General features: G+C 37.8%; 2 protein-coding genes and 1 pseudogene across 2 annotated transcripts; 2 read left to right on the top strand and 1 right to left on the bottom strand.

Annotated features, from left to right (window-relative positions):
* Positions 1 to 1677: 1677 nt before the first annotated feature.
* LOC127811399 (guanylate kinase 3, chloroplastic) lies at positions 1678 to 2710 on the top strand. Its single transcript, XM_052351221.1, has one exon. The coding sequence runs from the start codon at positions 1799 to 1801 to the stop codon at positions 2678 to 2680; it is 882 nt and encodes a 293-aa protein (XP_052207181.1). The 5' UTR covers positions 1678 to 1798; the 3' UTR covers positions 2681 to 2710.
* A 5530-nt stretch (positions 2711 to 8240) lies between these two features.
* LOC127812301 (uncharacterized) lies at positions 8241 to 11382 on the top strand. The gene is made up of 2 exons (XM_052352715.1): positions 8241 to 10602; positions 10750 to 11382. The coding sequence occupies exons 1-2, from the start codon at positions 8560 to 8562 to the stop codon at positions 11173 to 11175; spliced, it is 2469 nt and encodes an 822-aa protein (XP_052208675.1). The 5' UTR covers positions 8241 to 8559; the 3' UTR covers positions 11176 to 11382.
* Positions 11383 to 11839: 457 nt separating this feature from the next.
* On the bottom strand, positions 11840 to 19928 carry LOC127812306 (elongation factor Tu, mitochondrial-like; annotated as a pseudogene).
* Positions 19929 to 22656: the final 2728 nt, after the last annotated feature.

Genomic DNA, 22656 nt, shown 5'->3' with positions numbered 1-22656 from the left:
GCTTTGCCCCCACACCCCCTGTGAGATCAGACACAGTGGTGAGTTATCGGCCCAATTCTGAAAAATATGAGTTGTAAAATGCATTCAAAAAAAGAATTCAAGTCACCAAACATTTGTAATAGTTATTTTTACGTTTGGTTTTCAGAAAAAGAAAAAAAGCCTCTGAAAGATCAATGGCATAACACTGAATGTAGCCCCTGGTTCCAATGAGACAGGCCATTATTGTTGATTCCTTCAGTTTCCTTTTGGATGATGATGGGTTTGCATTTCTATTTAGATATGCATGGTTAAAGTGAAGTCTTTCATATGGGAAGATCAAAGAAGAGAGACGGGCACATCTTCTCATTGGTCCTTTAGACTCAATTTGAATTTCATCTTATAATAAAATTTAATGCAAATTAAATCTATGTAGAACCCCTAGAAATTTTTATTAACTCAATAATTTATAGTTATTTAAATATTATATATATATATATTTAAATTTGTTGGTATGTATGTATATTATATATGCACACATACATACACATATATAATATAATATAGGGTGAAGCCATAAAAATTAAAAGTAATAGCATTTATTTTTAAAAAAAATTAAAAAATATTTTCTAGTTTATTAGACCTCATAAATGTCGCATTGTATTGCTTATGTTACGTCATTGTCACATTATATTACTTATTTTAAAAAAATGCTTACTTTTCACTTTAATAAAAAAGCCTAAATTTATCATCTTAATAGCAAAAAATTTACACCATTTTGAGCAACAGGTAATAAAAATTAGAATATATACTATAAAATATATTTATAATCGACTCGATGACATTATGGTTGTCTTAGACATTAAGAACGAAATGGCTCAATGATAGGAACTAAATGTCTCAATGACGTTTTGATTGTCCTAGACATTGGGAATGGAATGGCTCGACGATGAGAACAAAATGGCTTGACGACAGGAATGAAACAACTTAAAAGTTTCAACGTTTTAATATAGGAAAAGAATAGAAAAATGTTAAAGTAGAGAGCATATTTCTAAATACGCACGTGTATTTTATATTGAGATTTTATTTTTAATTATTATTTAATAAAATATTTAATAATTTTATTTTTTGGATTTCAAAATGTCTAATATGACATTTTGAAATAGAAATATCTAATAAGAGATTTAAAAATTTGAGATGTCACACCAGTTTTTTAATAAAATACATTAATATTTTTATGATTCAGCCTATAATATAATATAATATAGGCATCCTGAACTTATTTGAACTCACGGGCGTAGCACGATTGGTTTTCAAGTAACAAATTATACCCAAGGATGCAGACTTGAGTCATGACAGTCACAGTATGAGAGTTTCATCATCCTGTGAGAATGATTCCTTGTGAGCACCATACATTATACCTCTTACTTAGTGTGCTTTCGTATATCATAATTAACCCCTTCCCCATATATGGGGTTAAGAAATTTCACCTTTTACACTCTAAGCAACCAGAAATAATAAATTATAGGGCCAAAAGGATAGACGCCACGCCAGTGTCCAGCCACTGTGTTTTCTTAGAATCTTTAGTCACAGAACAGGAGGGAGGGTTTATTGTAAATAGGCAACAAACAGAGGGGCTTGAAGGGCAATTCCGGCAAAGAAAAAAGGAAGGAAAATCCCGAATCGAGACTCTAGAAGAAGCAGCGTACGATATAAACCGAATCCCTCTACTGGCGTTGTTGCAGATTGGCGGCAAAAAAATCTGCGTTGAAGCAGTTAATGTTAATCTGCAACTTTAAAGTTCAACGGATCTGCCTATATTATGCCCTCATCGATGCTCTTAAGAAGGCTTTCTACATCCTTCCCTCGATTTGATTCCACCCATTTTCTTTGCCCTAGGAAACCCGCCTTTCCATTTTCTGTTTTCGGCTCCAAGCCCCAATTTTTACCCACCCCCCGGTTTGTTTCGTCCAGCTGTAAAATGAGCGATGTCCGGAGGCCGGCGGCGGCGAGAATCCCGCCCGTCGATGTCGCCGACAGCGCGCAACTGTACCAAGCGCTCGAATCCGCCGTGGGTTCGAGGTTCAGTTTGGATCCGTTGGCGCCCAACCCTAACCCTTTGGTAATTGTGATCAGCGGGCCGAGTGGGGTGGGAAAAGACTCGGTGATCAAGAAATTGAGGGAAATTCGGGAGGGAATTCACTTCGTTGTCACGGCGACGAGCCGGGCGAAAAGGCCCGGCGAGGTGGACGGGAAAGACTATATTTTCTTGAGCAAGGAGGAGTTTTTGGCAATGGCGAGGAGTGATGAGCTTTTGGAGTATGCATTGGTGTATGGGGACTATAAGGGGATTCCCAAACGGCAAATTAGGGAATTCATGGCCAGAGGGTCTGACATTGTGTTGAGAGTGGACATACAGGGGGCTGCAACATTGAGGAGGATTTTGGGGAGATCTGCTGTCTTTATCTTCTTGGTGGCGGAGAGTGAATCGGCATTGGTGCAGAGGTTGATCCATAGGAGGACTGAGAGTATGGAGAGTTTGCTTGTAAGGATTGCCACGGCTCGGGAGGAGGTGAAGCACATTAGGCATTTTGACTACGCGGTTGTGAATGCTGAGGGGAAGCTGGACAGCGCGGTGAAGCTCGTGGAGTCTATTATTGATGCGGAGAAAGCTAAAGTGCGGCAAAGGACTGTGGTGATATAGGAATTATGTGATATTGTTTCGGTTTGCAAGGTCAGTCTTGTGTTATGTGGACCTAGTACTTGCTGAAACTAGATTTGGGATAGAAGAGTGCTTTTTATCCTAACCTAATGGCATGTGTTGCTTCAGAGCTTTAGATTGAAGTTAATATATCAAATTCAAACTCACTAAATTTTGGAACTTGAATGTAATTCTTTACTTTTGTTGAATTTTTAATCTGTTAAAAGTTTGAGCAGACTTGGAGTTACATTTGTTAGGTTGATCTTTAACAAAAGCTGTATTTGGAAAGTCACTGCAACTGATACAATAAAGTATCTCCATTGTCGGTCATCTGTGATTGTTTTTTGCCCTAATGTTCTCTCTAGATCCATATCACAATCCGCAATGAGCCATAGACACTTATTAAGTTCAAGCTTGACTATGAGTTAATCAATTTATATTCATCTTGAAATGATTAAAAGTGATTTTATTTTGTTCCATAACTTCCCTACATTGTTGTCATGATTTTGGTGGAGCCCTTTCATGTAGAGGTCTTCGAATGATTAAATCGATTTTATTTTGTTCCATAACTTTTCTACATTGTTGTCATGATTTTGGTGCCCTTTCATGTAGAGGTGTGATGATCTATTTTCTGATGTTGTGTCTGAAAGTATTTGGGTCCAATTATTCACTGAATGAAGCAAGTTTTATCTGTATTGGCAAATCCAGTACCTACAATGGTCGTTGGCAATAACAAATTTCCTTTGCTATTATGAGCCTTGTAGTCTGTTGAATGTCACACTCTACATTTTGGTTTTGAAAATAAGGTATCTGGTGTGACTTTTCGCTTGCTTCCAGTTTATGGAGGTATGCTTTGGTATTTGAACCTATGCTTTACCTATCTTGTTCACCAAACTCTTCTAACTTTAGTTGTGCTGCTAATCTAATCTAAATCTGATGTTCTTTCTGATGATGCAAACTTTGATCAGATAATTTATTAGTTTCTTCATGGTTATAATTTGAGTCCTGAACTGGAAAAAAAAGAAAAAGAAAATTGAATCTGCCGGATTTCTGTTGAAGTTGGTTCGTTCATTTTTGGTCATGGATTTTCTGCATCATGGTTGGATTGGACAAATGTTTAGGTGGTTTGGTTCTTATATTTGGATTTATTGCTACTCTCATTTATCTTGACTTGCATGTTCTAATACGTTGATTGTATATCATGGTGATGAATTTGATTGTTCTGATATCTGAATGTTAAACATCTTTGGATGGCATGGATGATTGATCTATGCTTGCCATAATAAGCTGTTATTAAATTTTTACGTTTAACATTTGTTTATTGGGTTTCGTAGATGGATCAGATGCTCTATTGATTGTACACCAACTAGCTCTCTTTATATATTTGTTTTACTGATTTGTACTTTGTCGTGGATCAGCAGCTTATATACACGTGCTATTCTTGGCCTTCTCTCTCATATGGAGGCTAGTGGTTTTATTTCTTAATCATGCTTGGTCGTCTTGTTTGACCTTGTTGACTTTTTGTATGTACTTGTATTTCTAGAAACCCTGAGCTATGATAGTCCCTACATTCGATGATGTACATTCCAGCTTTCCTATTTGGCTGTTCCACTATCAATAAGATCAAAGATTTGAGAATATCTATGGCACTATGTGGACTAACACTATATATTTGGTTATTATTGTATCCAAGAAATAGTACTCGATTCATCTGAACTGTAAGCTAATTGGGTGCCCCTAGGGTTCTGAGTATAGCAATTAATCTTGCATTGTAGTATTGTATGATCAAGTTTTGCGGGACTTGTGTTTAGTCTTTGTTACTATGAAAACTTTATGCACGTGTTTTCATTCATAACTATGTTGATCTTCTGAAACAGTCAGCCTTGTAGATTATCAGACTTGAGTCTTCTTAGCTCCTCTCAGTGATTTATTTTCAATTTGGCTCAAATTCAAGAGTGCTCCTTCCAGGAAAAAAATAGAAAAAAGGAGGGCAGGGGGATTCCAGCTCTTAGGTTTTGCAGAAGACAAAGTAGCTGGAGGAATACAATATGCCTTCCCAACAAACCATGGCAACAAATCCATCAACTTGTCTTGGTATAAAAGGATCATCCTTGTCAAGTTATTATTTTTACTTATGATACATAACACACAACACAACATACCAAGCTTTAATCCCACTATTTAGAATTGATTACACGAATTCTAGATCACGAATCATTTCTATTTACAGCTTTATTTTCTGTATGACCCTTAACTCATATCATACTTCTAAGAGTTCTCTATCAAATTTTTCTTGGTCTTTCTCTATATTTTTTTGGCTGAAGACTCATTTCATTCCATTCACTTTTCTCACAAGAGCTTCTATTAAATACCAGTTATTTGTTTTACTTGTATATGACTGCATTGGTTTACTGGGATCTTTTCTGGTTGCCTAAATATTTTGACAAAGGTATATAATGTCTTTGGGGTTGTATGTAGATGGATTTTGAAGATATCAGTCACTATTTGGTTCTGCACCACTTTGCAGCCAAGTCTTGATCTTATTGCAAAGACAACCCAATGTTTGTATCCTTGCTATTTCCTTCCTAGGTAAAATGAATATAAATATGGGCATGCATCCTAAAGCCTATTTATAGGTTAACACTAAAACTAATTCAAACCTCCAAACAGATATTGCTAAAAATAGAAGATAAAAATCTAAATAAATTTTACAGAAAAAAATCTAGAATCTAAATTCTAAAATTTAAATAAAACTTAAATCCTAATATCAAAAGTTAAAATATAATACATTCCAAAGTTTTATCACTCTTCCTTTGTTGGGAAAAAATAGCTCATCTCCAAGTTGTACGGACTCATGCCAATGGTAGTTGAGCGTTCTTGCCAACACCAATTCGCTAAAAGTAAGAAAAACTCACAAGTCTAAAAAGTGGGGTTGAGTGTTGAAAATTCTTCATAAAAAATGCTAAGTGTAGTCTAAATCTGTGATTCCCCAAATTGAAGACAAGGAAATGCCAACACTGTCCGTCTCCATCTCCGTCTCCCTGCAAGAAAAAACTGTACGCCCTTAAAGTAATGTCAATTTTGTCCTTGTCTGCGTAAGCCCAACAAGATGGCATTTGTAGTGAGACAAATACAATGTATAAGTAAGTTTTGTGTAAACTTCCGTCAAAAATAATGGCTGCGCTCCTCACTGGGAGAACCCCATTATATCCAAAGCTTCTGTTAAAATTACCAACCATCACCTGTTCATTAGTAGCGACAGCCTTATGAATTGTTTTGCTCGTGGGCTTGGTTTTGCTTGAAAGTGACATGGACGGAGAGGATTTTGAAGTGCCAATCCAAAATAGCACAGAAGGTGAGTCTTGGGGCAACTGCGCTAAATAAGGGCAAAGACTACTTGCAACTGACATTCTCTAAAAGTCTGTAATAATGCGAGAGTCTGATGCACTGAATTCATTTTTTAATCAAAAAATGCGGAGAAGACGAAGAGATATTTTGATTATCTAATGTCAAATTTCGTACAGTGATGGTTTATCCCCTCGTTGGTTTTTTTTTCATGTATTGATAAAATCAGAGGCTGGTAATCAGTGTGGAATCTTTATGTCTGAGATGTACATTTCATGGGATATTGATTATTGACAGGAGAAAGAAGACAACTACAGGTTTGGATCTCCCATGAGTTTTCCTCTCAGATGATGGGAACTTAATCACAAGAACCCATCTATTGATATGGCCATCAAGCAAGCCTATATCTTCTTGAACAATGATTTTCAGGCCGAAATGGTGTTTCCAACCAAAATACAAAAAGATCACCTTACCCTCATGAGTGCTTAGTGCAAATGCAAAAAGTGACTCCAACCACCATTTCTGCCCTGATTTTCCGCTTGAAATTCAAAGTCCTTAATTTTTGTACCATTTCTTGGACCTATTAATTTAAGTAGATATATAATGCGTGACTGGAGAACTCATTTTAGGAGTGTACGGCTTTGGGATTTGACATAATGAAATTGGGAAAATGCGTGTGGACCCAACACTGACAGAAACAACCCCTCTTTCTGGGTACTACCAGCAATTACGGTATTGAATTCTCGTGCGGGTGGCTTAACATTGGATTAAGTTGTATAAACAGAACCTATCTTATATGCTCTCTTTGATAATTGTGCCTTTGTAGCCCATTATAGTTTTAGTAAAAGAGAAAGCACTTTTATTTGGCGTAATTATAAATATTTTTTCTTTAACAACAAATATTTAATTTGAATCATTATTATTAAGAAGAGAAGTTTGTCATTTTAACACTTGCATTTTGCGACCTTTTATTAGACATGTAAAAAAAATGTTATGCAAGGGTAAAAATGATCCAAACTTCCACAAATAAAACTAGAGTCGGTTGACCAACCATGAATATGTTTTTTTTTTTTTTTGGAAAAAAACACTGCTCAAATGATATATTATCGTGTACAGATTGATAGACCATTTTTGGCAGATTGCATGTCCCTCCCCATGAGGTGGTTGAAATCATTGGCCCATTTCTAACTAGTTCATGACTTTCATGTCTCAAAACCATAAACGGGTAAGGTATTCGGATTCCATGGTTCAGAACTTGTCTCTTAACAAGTTTCTTTTTTTTTTTTCTTCTGTTTGGGATTGAGAAGGGTAAGAATGACAATAGATTGAGATTCTTTCCCATCTCTGTCGCCATAAATGGGGAGGAAGGAAGAAGATATACTCCAAATCTGCCAAATCATGCGGGACCCTTTCCTTAGGAATGCATCTATCATTCATTATCCGTAAGTATTGGAGTAAACGGATGGGATCCCATCAAGGACCAACTAGCACAATGTTGAACATTCCAAACTTATCCCTAGAATAAATACACTTTGAACTTTCCAAACTAGAATAATAATTTCATTCGCGGCCACAGCTGTTCTTGTCCGGGCGGATGGGGTCAAATAAGTGCGTTACGAGTATAATTTTTGCCTGAAATTCAAGTTTGAAATATCTTAACGATTTATGCGTTGTTCACTGCTCAACGCGAGTCTCATTTGTTTTCTATTTTTAGGTTTTGTATTTCAATCAATGTGTTAAAAAGAAGAAGAAGAAGAGTGAATATCCGTAGACTCAAAGGGATGACGGAGGGAAGTTGGGGCCCGTTGCAGCAGCCTTTAACTTGACACAAGAAGACTTCTCTGCAAGCCACAAATAGCACACGACTTTCCGGGGCAGGCAGCTTGTTCTCATTCTTCTTAATTCATATCAGAAACTCTTAAAATATAAAATTTCAACAAATAAATCATTACCTTTTGGTTTACGCAATAACCCGTCCCACCCATTTTTCCCCATGAAAATTCAAACGAACAAAGCAAGGTAAGCTGGAAATATTAACAGAAACCTCCAAGTAATTTTATCTAAACTGACTATTATGCCAACCTAGAGGAATGTTGACATGCATGCGACTTAGGAAGGGCAACATGGTCATTTCAGTGGGTTTTTTTTGAGGGAACAGAAAGAGGATGTTAAGGCTGAAATAAAAAGAGAGAAAGTTGACAGCTTTTATAGTTACAGGAAAAAAAGGGACTTTCTCAATCCAACTCCTTGCCGGCCAAGAAAAAGAGGAAGAGAAGATAAAAGCGAAGGCAAGTCCCTTGAAAAATTGCAGATAAAGGTCCCTTGAAAAATTGCAGATAAAGGAGAAGCGACTTAGAAGTCTCCCTTTCCTTGCCATTGCCACGGCCTTAAACGTGCTCTCTAAGCTCATTTTCCTACCCGCTATATAACCACCAACTCTCCATTCTCTCCTCCACCATCACACCAAAGAAAACCAAAACTCAAATCCTAACCTACCACTTCATTCAAACCAAGAGAAGGATTCGATTTTGTGAGCAATGGATGGTGGTGGGCAAGAGAGAGAGGGCAACGGGAGTTTTCATTTGCAGATTGATGAGTTTGGCACTGCAGGCTCAACAATTTTTGAACCACAATTGGGTGTTGAGAAGATGGATAGTAGTAATGCCAATTCTGTTTCTCCGCCAAAGCCGCCGGCGCACGCGCCGGAGAAGAAGCTGACGCTCTTTGCTCTAAGGCTAGCGGTGTTGGAGAAAGCAGCAACGGGGCTGGGAACTCTGGGTTTCATCTGGGCAACTGTGGTTCTACTTGGTGGTTTTGCTATAACCTTGGACAAAACAGACTTCTGGTTCATCACCATTATTCTGCTGATTGAGGGGACTCGGATATTCAGCAGAAGCCAAGAACTTGAGTGGCAGCATCAAGCTACGTGGTCAATTGCTGATCTTGGGATCAGTAGTTTCCGGGCAATAAGATCTAGCTCACATTTCATTGTTAAAACTATGAAGGCAGTATTCAGTCCAATTGATGCCATACGAAAGGAAAGCCGGCAACGCAGAGACGTTAATGAGAGCACTAACCTGGCAGGCCCTAGAACCTGGGAGAAGCAGAAGATGCCAACTCGAATATGGGTTACTGCAGATGTTCCTCTGTTTCCATATGCCCTCTCGAGGAATATCAGCAAGCTTCTCTACTGGCTCCAGCTTGCATCTGCAACAGCCTGCGCTGTCTTATCATTAATGAAGCTCATCAAACATAACTATGGTGAAGTAGAGAAAGGGGATTCCGACAAGAGGAACCGCAAGTCTGCCCTGAATATCTTTTACGCGTTGGCCTTGGCAGAAGCATTGTTGTTCCTGTCGGAGAGAGCCTTCTGGGAATGGAAGGTCACCTTCTGTAAATTGCTGGATGAGGTGAATAAGGAGTGTGAACTGGGGCCTTCGGGTATGGTTTCTATTAGAAGGTTCTTCTATGATGCCTATTCAAGGTGTGTGAATGGAAGCATCTTTGATGGTCTAAGGATGGATATGGTTTCATTTGCCATGGAACTCTTGGCTTCGAATTCTCCTGAGGAACAGCGGATTGGAGTTAGGATTTTACGGAAGTTCGCAGTGAGTGAGCGGTCCTCTGATGAAACCCTTAAAAACATTGGAACAGCATTAACGGTGATTGAAAGGTTGGTTGAAATGTTGAATTGGAAAGATTCTCGGGAAGAAGAAATCAGGCAATCAGCAGCAGAAATATTGTCGAAACTAGCTGGTAAAAAGCAGAATTCTCTAAGGGTTGCTGGAATACCTGGTGCAATGGAATCAATATCATCACTGCTCCAAGACCACAGGACAGCTCATGGCGTAGCTGATGAAGTCTCCGATAAGAGAAACATCCAGGATCATGAACATTATAGTTTCTGGACATTCAACCATTTGGGGCTTCTTATATTAAAGAAACTTGCTCGCGACCAGGATAACTGTGGGAAGATAGGGAACATGAGAGGACTCCTACCAAAAATAATAGATTTTACACAAGCAGGAGAGAGTGTACTGAAGAATGAAACAGTTGCACTATCTCAAATCTTGACTGTAAAACGGTCTCTACAAGTTCTAAAGATGCTAGCTATCACAACAGGCTCCACAGGTAAGAATCTCCGCAAAGAGATATCTGAGGTGGTTTTCACAATCAGCTACATCAGAGATATACTAAGCTATGGTGAGGACCACCCAGTACTACAACAACTCGGCATAGAAATTTTAACCAGCCTGGCTCTGGAAGCAGATGCAACAGAGAGGATTGGAGGCACAGGTGGGGTTCTCAAAGAATTGTTCAACATTTTCTTTAAAGAGGGAGTGCTTGAGAATCACAATCATGTAAGAATTGCAGCCGGAGAAGCACTGGCAATGCTGGCATTAGAAAGCAAAAGTAACTGTCAAAGAATTCTGAAGTTGAAGGTAATTGAGAGGCTGGTTGTTGGATTAGACGTGCCATTACTTCGCATAAATGCAGCAAGAATCTTAACGAACTTGTGCACCTACACCAAAGCAGACTATTTCATGCAGATCAGGGGGATCACTGCTGCAACACCCACTGTAAGTTCTAATTAACACCAAACAGCATTCATTTCTCCCAACATGACATATCTTTCCTTTGTAGGAGTGGTATATAGTTCTCGTTTCTCCTACATAAAACTAGAGAAGGTAATGGGTGAGCACTTATCAAATTCAACTCCATTGCAGGTTCTTAGAGCAATTATGTATGAGGAAAACAAATTGCAAGAAGTGATGGTTGGACTAGCGGCACATGTTTTCAAACTTATGACTAGGGAAGAATTGACCATCATGTTTGAGAGAGCTGGAATTCAAGAGGCTCAATTAGCAACTGCACTAGTCGAGATTTTGAAGAAATATCGGTGTCCACCAATTAAGACTCCAAGGATAAGGAGGTTTGTCATACAGTTGGCAATTTGTATGATGACAGAAAATGAAACCAATGTCCAAAATTTCAAGGATCAGGGAATGGAGAAGGAGCTGGAGGGTGTCACAGAGACCACATCAGAGCTGGAAAACTTTGCTGTTTTCTCTGGTACTGTTGGCTTGAGCCGGCACAGCACAACAATTCACTCGCTAGTTGAAAGTGCAATGAAGTTACTGCAAGGCAAGTAATTTATGCAGAGTTGATTTTTCCAAAACAACAATTCATGTAGCAACAAATGCAATAATTATGTAAATATGGATGATGAAGATTATAGGAGATTTTTTCCTCCTTATGCCAATAATCAAGTTTATATCTATTGATATCATAATTGGCTGGACATTGTCTTTAAATCTCTATCTTAGATTATTAATGTTCATATTTAGGATGCCCATGTGGAAATACAAACTAAGATACATGTTCTGGCTGGGCAGTGTGCATTAATCCCGAGGTTGACTTTCTTACAGTGGAGGGGCAACCAAGCAGACAAATCCTTAACCAGTTGCCCTGCCCGTATGGCTTCTTACTAGACTTAAGACTTACGACTAAAACGTGAGAACATTAATACTTGATCTCAAGCCATCCCAGGCCAAATCTGACAAGCCAAAGCACTTTACTCTCTCATCTAAAATCAAGAAATGCGACATTTTCTTGTCCATCTGGAAGATGTCAACTTAAAAATTGGCTATGTTAACCTTATGAAGATTGACGTGCTATGTCCACCCGGGTTAGTAATTATCTAATGCATTAAGATGGTAATTCCCAGTCCATATACCAGATCTGAAAGTGATAGAAAAAATATTTTTCAGTAAATAACCAAAGAGGTGCAACACAAGTAACTTGCCCAATGCTGAAATTATGGAATTTAATTCATCTTTGAGTGGAGAAATATAAATGATGTAAGTAACTTGCACTAAAACTGAGGAAAAATAAATAGAAAACTTTTATTCATATTATTCAAATAAAGCAAAATTCAATTTATTTTTCCTTTCTAGTCGTGACTAAAGCTATTGTCCTAGGGACTGCATGTCACCGACACCAGAAAATGATCTTACTCTATAAAAAGGTATCCTCTCATGTGTTAACATCTTGCTGCAAAGGGCTAGGCACGGAATTATTGCTGTAAAATGGTTTTCGTATCTTGGCTAATTACTTTAGAGACAACCCCTGCACCAACAGTCCTACCTCCTTCTCTCAAAGCAAATCTTTGTCCTGTTAATAGCAATTATCAGATTCAAAAGGGAAAGAATATAAAAGCTGCACAAAAGAAACATGTATAACTATTTTTCTTTACTTTTTTTGTTTGGCCAGTAGTATAGCTAGTTTTCAGCAGTAACAGTTCTCAATCTGAGTATCATAACTTCATCAGCAGATAAGGACTTGGACAGACTAGCAATTCAATGTTTGAAGCCTAAAGGGAAATCAGCATGACAGAGAAGTAGTATTAGATATTACAAATTCTACTATAACATTTTTTAAGATTACAAATACCTTGTTTCACATGCAAAAGGAACAGGAAAGCATTATGCCAATCAGTTAACGCCAGCTCTTCAGGCCATAGAATGTCTGTGTCCTAACACCTGCTTTCTTGGGACTCGTACACGATCCATTTGTTCCTTTTTCTCTCACACATGTTCAGAACTTCATCTAGGCTCTAATCCTACTGAAAGGTCCACTACAGGTCATTAATTGTTGAAGAAACAATAAGAACTTCCTTTTGTTCCTTCAAGATAATTGGAATTGTGACTGAAATCATATTCTACACAAGAACTTTCTTTTCAAGGTAATTACATGTTTGCACAATTCCGCAAACCTATCCACTCACATCAGCGCCAGCGTGTGATTGAAATCATATTTTGTGAATAATATTAGCACTGTGAGGATCAACGCAAGATACATGAAATCTATCAAATAGTAACACGTGTATAACCATAAGCAAGTGCATTTCAAAGAAACACTAGTATAATAGCGTTAAAGGTACCAAGTAAAAAAGGCCCTGTAGATTAAAACAAAACATTAATTGTATACACGTTAATGAGATTCAATAGTTTCATGATCTATAGAACTAGTGTTTCTCTAGCATAAAAAAGTAATACTACCTTTATGGTTCATAAAATAAACACTTAGACGCATTATGTAGATGAAAAAGGCCCCATCATTGCTATCAATTGTATACACATTAATGAGATTTAATAGTTTCATGATCTATGGAACTAGTGTTTTTCTAGCATAAACAAGTAATACTACCTTTATGGTGCATAAAATAAACACTTAGACGCTTTATGTTTCAGACTAACTTTAGTAGGAAATTTCACAATAAAACTAAGGGATGCCGGTTATACTCAACATTTTCACAGACAAGAACACGACTTTCCACGTACAAGTAAAAATTGAAAGAACAAGTCTTCTATGAGAAAGAATGGAACTTTATTCAAAATCTAACATAAAATGAAGCCAAATATTGAAAAATAAGAAAACTTATAATCCTTACTGTCTTGTAATAAGCACCATCTTTTAGGAAAAGAAATCTGGCAAGTCAAAAATACCTGCTTCAAGTGAAACGGGTGAAATCAGCTCAAAAGCTACAGTCACATTGTCACCAGGCATCACCATCTTAACATTTTCAGGCAATTCCACCTTTCCTGTTACAACGGCTGTCCTCATGTAGAATTGTGGCATATAATTTTAGAAAAATGCAGTATGGCGTTCACCTTCGACTTTTGTGAGAACATAAATCTCTGCCTCAAAACACTTATAAGTTTTTATGGTACCGGGTTTTGCTACAACCTGTGACAATTTTAGATGGTCACGAAAAAGAGATACGTGGAGGTAGGGAAAAGAAAAGAAGTGATAAAAGGAAAATAAGCAGTCCTTGCACTGCTCCAAACGTCATTAAGAGAGTTGACAGTGATCAAAGATGTAGCTTGATACCATCAAGTGTTATTTTTGACACTAGTCAGGCCATTACATTTTTAATTACTTCAAAAGGAAGAAAAGATTATTGATTCACTTTATACAAGGAAGGTTGCAACTTGGGTGGTGCCACAGTTACAATATCATTCAAACCTTTGGCACTTTGACTCACCTGGCTACGATGTACCCGTCACATTTTAAACCACGCAAAAGAAGGCCCACATTATCACCAGCCTACAGGATAAACAACATAGCATTAGTCCAGTGACACATGAACAGAAACTAGAAGATTTTAAACAAGACACCACTCCTACCTTTCCATTATCCAAGCTTTTCTTAAACATCCCCGCACCAGTGACTGTAGTCTTTATGGGCCCACCCTGCAGAAGAAAGAGAGAGAACATAAAAGATAATTATCTAGCACAAGAAGCACAAATGTAAAAGCTTTCTTCATAATCTTCTTGTTCAATACAGTTGAATTGCTGCTAAGAAGTACCTGCATCAATCCCAAAACTTCAATATCCTCACCAACTTTGATGGTACCTTGTTCAATTGACCAGTAACAACAGTTCATGTCCCTACCAAGAAATGGATAAGAAAATCATCAAAATTTAGTTGGGGAATGTGTTGAGTTTGCCTCGAGTTTGAGCAATAGGAGATCAATGAAGTCTTGGTGATACTTGGTTAGTTTCATTGGGGTGTCCTGCCCTTTCTATAAATAAGAGGGCAGGGGGCAGTCGATAGTATCAAGGTTAATTGGTGAGTTCTCAGTTTTCATTTGTGATCGAGTGCTGTGTCATTCTTGAGAAAAGAGAGGCTAAGTGATAAGAATTTAGTCCTTGTGTATTTTTGAGAGAATGAGGGTTTTGTACTCGGGGATATAGATAAAGGAGAGGGATTCATGTACTGATCAATTTCCTACTGAATTAAAGACTGCTCTATGGGTGTTGGATTGCTGGATGTAGGTTTGCCTAAGGGCATTCTGAACCAGGATAATCTCGATCTCTTTTTGTGATTTGATCTTTTTCATTTACTGTTCTTGCATATTCTTCTGTTATAACCAATTGTTCTTATTGTCTTTCTGATTCCGTGAGTGTGTAAGGATTTGATAGGAGTATTCTTCTCATGTGTTCCTGATTTGTAAGTCCTAACGACAATAGAATGATTATCAGATTTTACAATGAAACAACCAAAAGGAGCCTCATAATTTTATAACATTCTCTACCCACATATTTGTGTACACAGAGTAAACTTCTCTCTTCTTTAGGAAGCATAGGACAGAGTTAATTTTAGAGGATAAAATTGCCATCAACATGAAGTTATATCAGTTTCTGGCATTTGATATTTTCTGATAGGGTATTCCTTCAGTGATTTTTTGTGCCTATAATTTCTCATCATTAACAAGATTTCATTTCTAATTGAGCCATACAAAAATAAATAAAGAAAATAACTAAGACTTTGATGGAATGACCATGCATGTATTGGACCCTGTATAATAGGTTTTGCATTGCAGAACCAGTTTACTTGAAAATAAATTACATACATAAAAACTGTTAGGACTTGACAAATTGAAAACTATTTTATTTGCTAATGGTAACGGGCAATGCAAAATGGATTATATTCACATAAAAAACAGATCAGCTTATTGCTGCTCAATGGAAGAAAAATGGACTATCTAGTTGCCATTCGTAATGGCCTTATAAAGGATGTGGCCACAAATAGAAATGGCTAGAGGTTAAGAATTCATGTAGCTGACTCCACCTGGTGGGATTAAGGCTTATGATGTTGTAGTAGTTGTTCTAGTTGCAGCAAAATGGCACAGAATGGTCACCATTGTGCATCAAACTTAAGGCCTTTGATAGTGCATAATCAAGAAAGAGAATTCACATAGCAGACTCCAAATGACTGGGAAAATGTTTGGTCAGGTTGTGTTTTAATTTTTGATAAAAAAAAAAAGATAATATTGGTGTTCATGTTTAAGGGAGAAATCTCACACTTGGAATTCAATTGAAAACCTACAAGATTTTCTGGCACATGATACATGTGAGAAACCATTCATAGTTGCAGTTGCCTTGCTATGAATAATTTTTATTTGGAAGACAAAAAAAAAAAGAAAAAGAAAATACACCACAAGAAAATTAGACAACTTTTTGGAAATCATATAGCATTATTATTTGATGAAGAGAAGTTTTAGTCAATTATTGTTCAAAGAAGTCAATTTAGCAGTTTGAATTAAAAATCGAAGTTGAATTACCTGAATAGAAAAAACATCTTCAATTGGCATAAAGAAACGCTTGTCAAGCTGGCGTACAGGATTAGTTATGTATTCATCCACAGCATCCATTATTTTTAAAATAGCATTTTTTCCAAGTTCATCATTTTTCCCCTGTAGAGCAGACAAAGCTGAACCCCTGATAATTGGGATTTCATCTCCAGGGAACTTGTAGAAGTTGAGCAACTCTGCAAGAACCGTTATTCAGTTAAGATGAGTGAAATTATGATACAAACAATAACTAAGAACAAATAATGAATGAAAAACCATAAAGTTGTACCACGCAGTCCATTGCATAAGAAGAAGCATCAACAAAAAAGATAAAAAAAAAAGACAGCAACTGCTAGAAGTAGAATAGTTTTTAAGCTCATCATACCACGAATTTCCATCTCAACAAGTTCAAGTAGCTCTGAGTCATCAACAGCATCAACTTTATTAAGAAAGCACACCAAAGATGGTACACCAACCTAAATTAGAAAACAATACTCAGGACCAAATATTAATGAAGAAAGAAAAAAGGTGAAGCATGGCTCTGTAACAGACAAGCATGTGCAACAACTTGATATGCTTTACAAGATGCTAGCACCTGGCGGGTAAGCAAAATATGTTCCTTTGTTTGTGGCATGGGCCCATCAGGAGCAGATACCACCAGGATGCTCCCATCCATTTGAGCAGCTCCAGTAATCATGTTCTGCACCCAAATGTATCTGACAAGTGAGGAAGTCTTTAAAAAACGATACTTTCTCGACACTTTTGTATGCCCACAAAACGCAGAGACATGCTGAGAAGGCTAGAACTAGGTCTACCCTCTTTCTGAGTCATAATTTTGTACTGAGATTAAATGTGATAAAAAGTTTTGTCCAAAATAAACCATGTGCTAGGTATGCCTCTGCTACAAGTTACAAAACAGTCTGGAATACTTGTTTCACACTTTAATACCCAATTAGCAAACTAAAACAGAGCCATCAACAGCTCAACATTTTTTACAATGAGCAAAAGGATATAATTTTTCTTACAATAAAAGTTTTCCATGCCACAAGCTTTCTCAACTAACTAGAATTTGCTATTATAGACTCACCATTCTTCACAATAGACAAATATTGGGGTCTGATCATCAGATTTTACCAGGATTCTTTAACAGCAAATAGAAAAATACATTTAAATTGTTGAACTGTAAACCACCATCTCATTAAAAGTTTAAGCTGTTAGACAGAGGGTTAACTTTATAAAAAAAGGAACTATTAAGAAACACGATAGACTAAACTGTAATTCCATCCCTTTAGGTGTGTTTGGTCACTTATGCTTTCAAAAGAAGCTAATTATACTAGAAATCTCAAAGCAGCCTGAAGATTGATGCCCATTCCCTGCTGCTGCCATATAAGCATGCAATTTGGTAAGAAAATACCAAATTTTCTTACCAAATGAAAGTTTCTCAAAATGTACTAAGCTTCAGTTGCATGCAGTAGAAAGCACCAAACCACTATGAAGATCAAAGAATTTGAAATTTTGTTAACGTAAAGAGAAACAAACTTAAAAGCTTACTTTGATGTAGTCTGCACGTCCTGGGCAGTCTACATGGGCATAGTGTCTCTTAGCTGTTTCATACTCCACATGGGCCTGAAAATCATGTCAAAACCTAAGATAAACTCACATAAGGATTTCAGTAGGTATATATTCTGCTTCAGCATAACACTTTTGATGCATAAGGAAAAGATAGTACAGCAAAAATCCCTCTCTTCTTCTCTTCAGGAGGCTTGTCAATCTCATCAAATGCAATAGCCTTGGCTTTCCCTTCCGCTGCAAGCACCTATAGAGAATTTCATAGAGTTAATTCTAATTATTTAGTTAGTTAAACAGGTAATTGCAAGCACAACAAAAGTGCCATCTTGGAAGTTTTGACCAGTCAGTACACTTCAGCTTGGTAGCCTCATGTTTAGGTCATTTTCTTATATCAAAGTAGTGCGCAGGGAGAGGGGAAAAAGATCCATTCCACCTAATCAAATGACTATATTGGCACTCAACCTTTGTGATTGCAGCAGTCAATGTAGTTTTCCCATGATCAACATGTCCAATGGTACCAACATTCACATGTGGCTTTCTGGAACAACAAACCAAACATTGAGAAATGTTAAGCTAACAAAAATAAGTTGAAAGAAATCACAATTGGAACTGGATTGATGCAAACAGCTGAATGTAAAGTTATAATATCATCTTACAGATAATACACATTCCCATTGTTCTTTCAAATTCACCAGCCATCACAAAGGGGAAAATTCACAGAGGCATAGTGCCATGTATGGGTTTGTGGAAATTAGCATATTGAACCTTATTTGAAACTAAGATTGAGCCATCATGTTGCCACAGCATTTGAATAATTATGTCTGTTTCCATCATCAATCATCCAAAATTGGGCCATGATAAATCATTATCCTTCAAAATTAGGGCATTATAATAATTTAATGAATGACCTAATTCTCATTGTTTGGGTTCTTAATGTCATTTTCCATGTAAAACCTTATTCTCAATTTTTTTGGGTTCTTAAGGTAATTTTCCTTATATGGAAACCCATTTCTACATTTCAATTCTACGCATAATGAATACATAGTGGAAGATTGTCCGGTGTCCATACATTGCTATAATAACATAGATGAATAAATAATTTATAGGGAAAAATAAAAAAATAGAAAAAAAAGTTTAAATCATAGGAGAAATTAATTAAAGTAAGTAATCCTTCAATTAAATCCCTATGAGGGGAAAAAGAGAACTTTATTCGCATTTCTATTTCAATTGCCTCTTTTCTGTAGAAAAATGAATAAAGGCTTTTGTTCCTTAAATGCGAGAAATTAAAGACTTTGGGTAGAAATATAGGCTCAATGAGCATAAATCTTTTCCCTGTACAATCCTAATTAGGTTCCAAAAGTGAATTGTATGTGTCTTCCCTACATTTTTCATAACAACCAAGATAGTGTAAATATACAGATTAAAGCATGTGCTAACAACATATACAACAAGGACACATCACGAAATTAGTGGGCCGATCAAAGTCATTTAAAACGCACAGTAAAGAGAAAAAGATATATAGCACAAATGAGAAAATATCAGTATCAGACCGGTAAATACCTACATGATCGATGACCAGGTCTTGCATGCACTCACGCATGCACACATGATCAATTACGAAACACTAACTCACGACCAAAATTAATAAACAGCATTACCAATCAAATGCTTAATGCCCCAACAAAGAAGTTGAAAACTTAATAACCGGCGTACAAACTTGTCTATCAGACAAATACAGGCCAAATTAAGAAATACCATATATATGATCAACGCTGAAACATTAAGCCAAGGGCAAAATAAATAAACAGGATCACCTACCAAATGACGGAACGAAAGAACTCGAAACACAAGTAATCAGAGCACAAACCGGCTATCAGATAAAGACCTATTATAAATATGCATGTATGCATATACATGCTTGTGTGTGATCAATAAGGAAATACAGAGACTATCGAAGGCGGTGACTTGTACGAAACTCACGTTCGGGCGTATGTGGCCATAGATCGCGACCAGCGAGTGAACTCGGAAGGCCTTCCATTTCCGTGCAGCGAATCGGAGGCCGTGAATCGGTGAGTCGAAAGCAGAACTCGACAGCACGAGCTGGCCGGTGCGAGAATTGGCCTCCCGGACCGAGCTCTGATCGCAGATGACGCCATTGATACCACAGCGATGAGGAATGGCCTACGTCTTACAGTGTGTATAAGGCTATAATACACTGTGAATGTCAAAAGGTTTACTATAAATAAATACAGAATATAAAGTGGATTTTAGGTTTTAAAAATTACATTACCATGAGTATATATTGCTTATGCCCTTGTAATCGTCACCTAAAATTAAAATCGATTTATGAGTTTATGAAATTAAATAATATATTATACTTAAAAATAAATTAAATAATATATTTATAATATTTATAATAAAATATTACTATGAGATTAGATTACAATAAATTTTTATTTTTTAATTTCAAACATCTTTATTAACTCAGAATCCTTACATCTTAATTTGACCCAAATTAGTTGAAAAAACTTTTTTGTCCAACACAAATTCAATATTTATCGTAAGTTAACTTTGATAACACTTATAATATATATTGAAATTCAATATTGAAATCAGCTCAAAAGCTGCAGTCACATTGTCACCAGGCATCACTATCCTAACATTTTCAGGCAATTCCACCTTTCCTGTTACATCGGCTGTCCTCATGTAGAATTGTGGCATGTAATTTGAGAAAAATGGAGTATGGCGGCCACCTTCGTCTTTTGTGAGAACATAAATCACTGCCTGGAAAACGCTTATAAATTTTTATGGTACCAGGTTTTGCTACAACCTGTGACAGTTTTAGATGGTCACAAAAAAGAGATATGTGGAGGTAGGGAAAAGAAAAGAAAAGAAGTGATAAAAAGGAAAATAAGCAATCCTAGCTAGGGTTGCAAATGAGCCAAACCGTTTGGATTTGGCTCAGTAAAAGATCGTTCGAGTTCGTTTGTTAAGCTAAATGAGCCAAAGTTGAGCCTAATTTAAAAACTCGATTTGTAAATGAGTTAAGATTGAACTCAATAAAGCTTGACTCGATAAGTGTTATGGGCATTTTCTGAACCGCCTTGCGCTATTGTCTGGATTGCTTTGGGCCGGAAATAATCCAAAGATTGAGCCCAACCTCTCGAAGCCCGATGGGCCTAAGGCCGAAGACATCTCAGCAATGTTGAATAATTGCTAAAGTACGAGCTCCAACCGTGAGAGTAAACGAGCTCCTAGCAATGCCTCTAGCTCGCTGGCCGACTCGATTAACTGGCAAAACGAACCAAAGAGCAGGATAACCGAAGATGATGTCCACTTGTCTTATCCGTGGTAAACCATGTTCCAGATGGTGCAGAACTTTTTCTCCTGGTTTTATGGAGATGATAATGACACATTGTCCCTCACGATGTGGCCCCATTGTTTTGAAATTCGTGTAAATTGTAAATACCCATACTATAAATAGGGGGTCAAAAACCATTCTATAGACATGAAAAAATGCATACTATTACTCTGCCAAAATTATTAGAGGACAGTCGTGGACTAGGCATCATTTTAGCCGAACCATGTAAAAACTCTCGCGTATTATCTGTTGATTGTGCTATTGTTTTCTTCCCCTTGTGTTCGTGATCATTTTATTAGTACGGCCCGACGAATCACAGTTGACCAATTCTGAACGTCGACATTTTAGTGTTAGAGGAGGGGCGCTGTTTTGATCGATGTCAATGGCAAGAGGGAGAAGCACGAGAAGTTCTGAAGTGGTAGTCAATCAACTCGAAAATCATGTTAGTCGACAGCTAGAAATTCCACCTGTAGGGGGCACAATTATGATAGCATCAACTGTTTCTGTTCCCCCATTGGCTGGAACCACCTCAGGGATCCCCTCATGGGTTCCCTATCAGTCTGTGACCTCTGTTCTAGGGATAGAGGCGGTTCAGGCCTGGCAGCCATGTCAAGAGGCGTTGGAGAATACAGTCAGGTAGCTCGCAAATGTAGTTAGGACGTTGGCCTAAACGCAAGTTCAGGTTGTCCAAAATCGGGTGGAGGTCGCACCACCCGGAGGTGTCCTACAGCCTCGGGATGAAAGAGTCGTTTCGGATGAAAGGGAAGGTAGAGGAACATCACGACGGGCTGGATCTGTGCATTCCTCGAACTCACGGTCCAGGAGATCGGAAGAATGGCAATCTCGGGGAAAGGGACTGGAGGCTCACCCCACAAATCTGAGAACGAGAGCAAATCGTTATGGAGATCGCCGTGATGAGATTCATGAAGGGAGTCGACGACGTGGGGATCTACGCCCAGGGAAAAGCTTGGCTAGGATCAGCCCAGGTCGGGCCACTTATTGCAACTCACCAGGGAATAGGAGACGGCATCAGCTGCGAGCTCGCTATTTGCCAGAACGAGGTAACGGATGGGAAAGACGGTCTCCCCCAGACGATCTTTGGACCAAAATCCAACTGTGGAGGAATTACTACAAAGGGTCCGACAATTGGAGGCACAACATGGAGCTCATGATCGGAAGGGAGACTGCGATAAAAGGACCCATTCTCAAGGGAAGTCGAACTGGAACCTCTCCTTCGCAGATTCAAGGTCCCGAACATCCCTCAGTATAACGAAGACGGTGACCTTTATGACCATCTGGATGCCTTCAACGTCCAAATGAACCTCCAGACCTCTAGCTCGCTAGTTAAATGTCGAGTATTCCCCGCGACCCTGGGGGACATACCTTGGACGTGGTTAAGAAGTCTCCGCCCTCATAGTATCTGTAGCTGGGAGGAGTGCCAGAGGAGGTTCATCAACCAATACAGATCGTTCCAGAGACAGCTCGACCCAACATGTCACCTCGCTACGATTTTCCAGCGATCCAGTGAATCCTTGAAGGATTACATAGAGAGGTTCAGGTGCGAGG

The sequence above is a fragment of the Diospyros lotus genome, chromosome 10 (assembly GCF_014633365.1).
Source record: "Diospyros lotus cultivar Yz01 chromosome 10, ASM1463336v1, whole genome shotgun sequence".
Taxonomy (NCBI): Eukaryota; Viridiplantae; Streptophyta; class Magnoliopsida; order Ericales; family Ebenaceae; genus Diospyros; species Diospyros lotus.
Note: the sequence above shows the minus strand (reverse complement) of the source record. Positions and strands in the feature narration are given on the sequence as shown.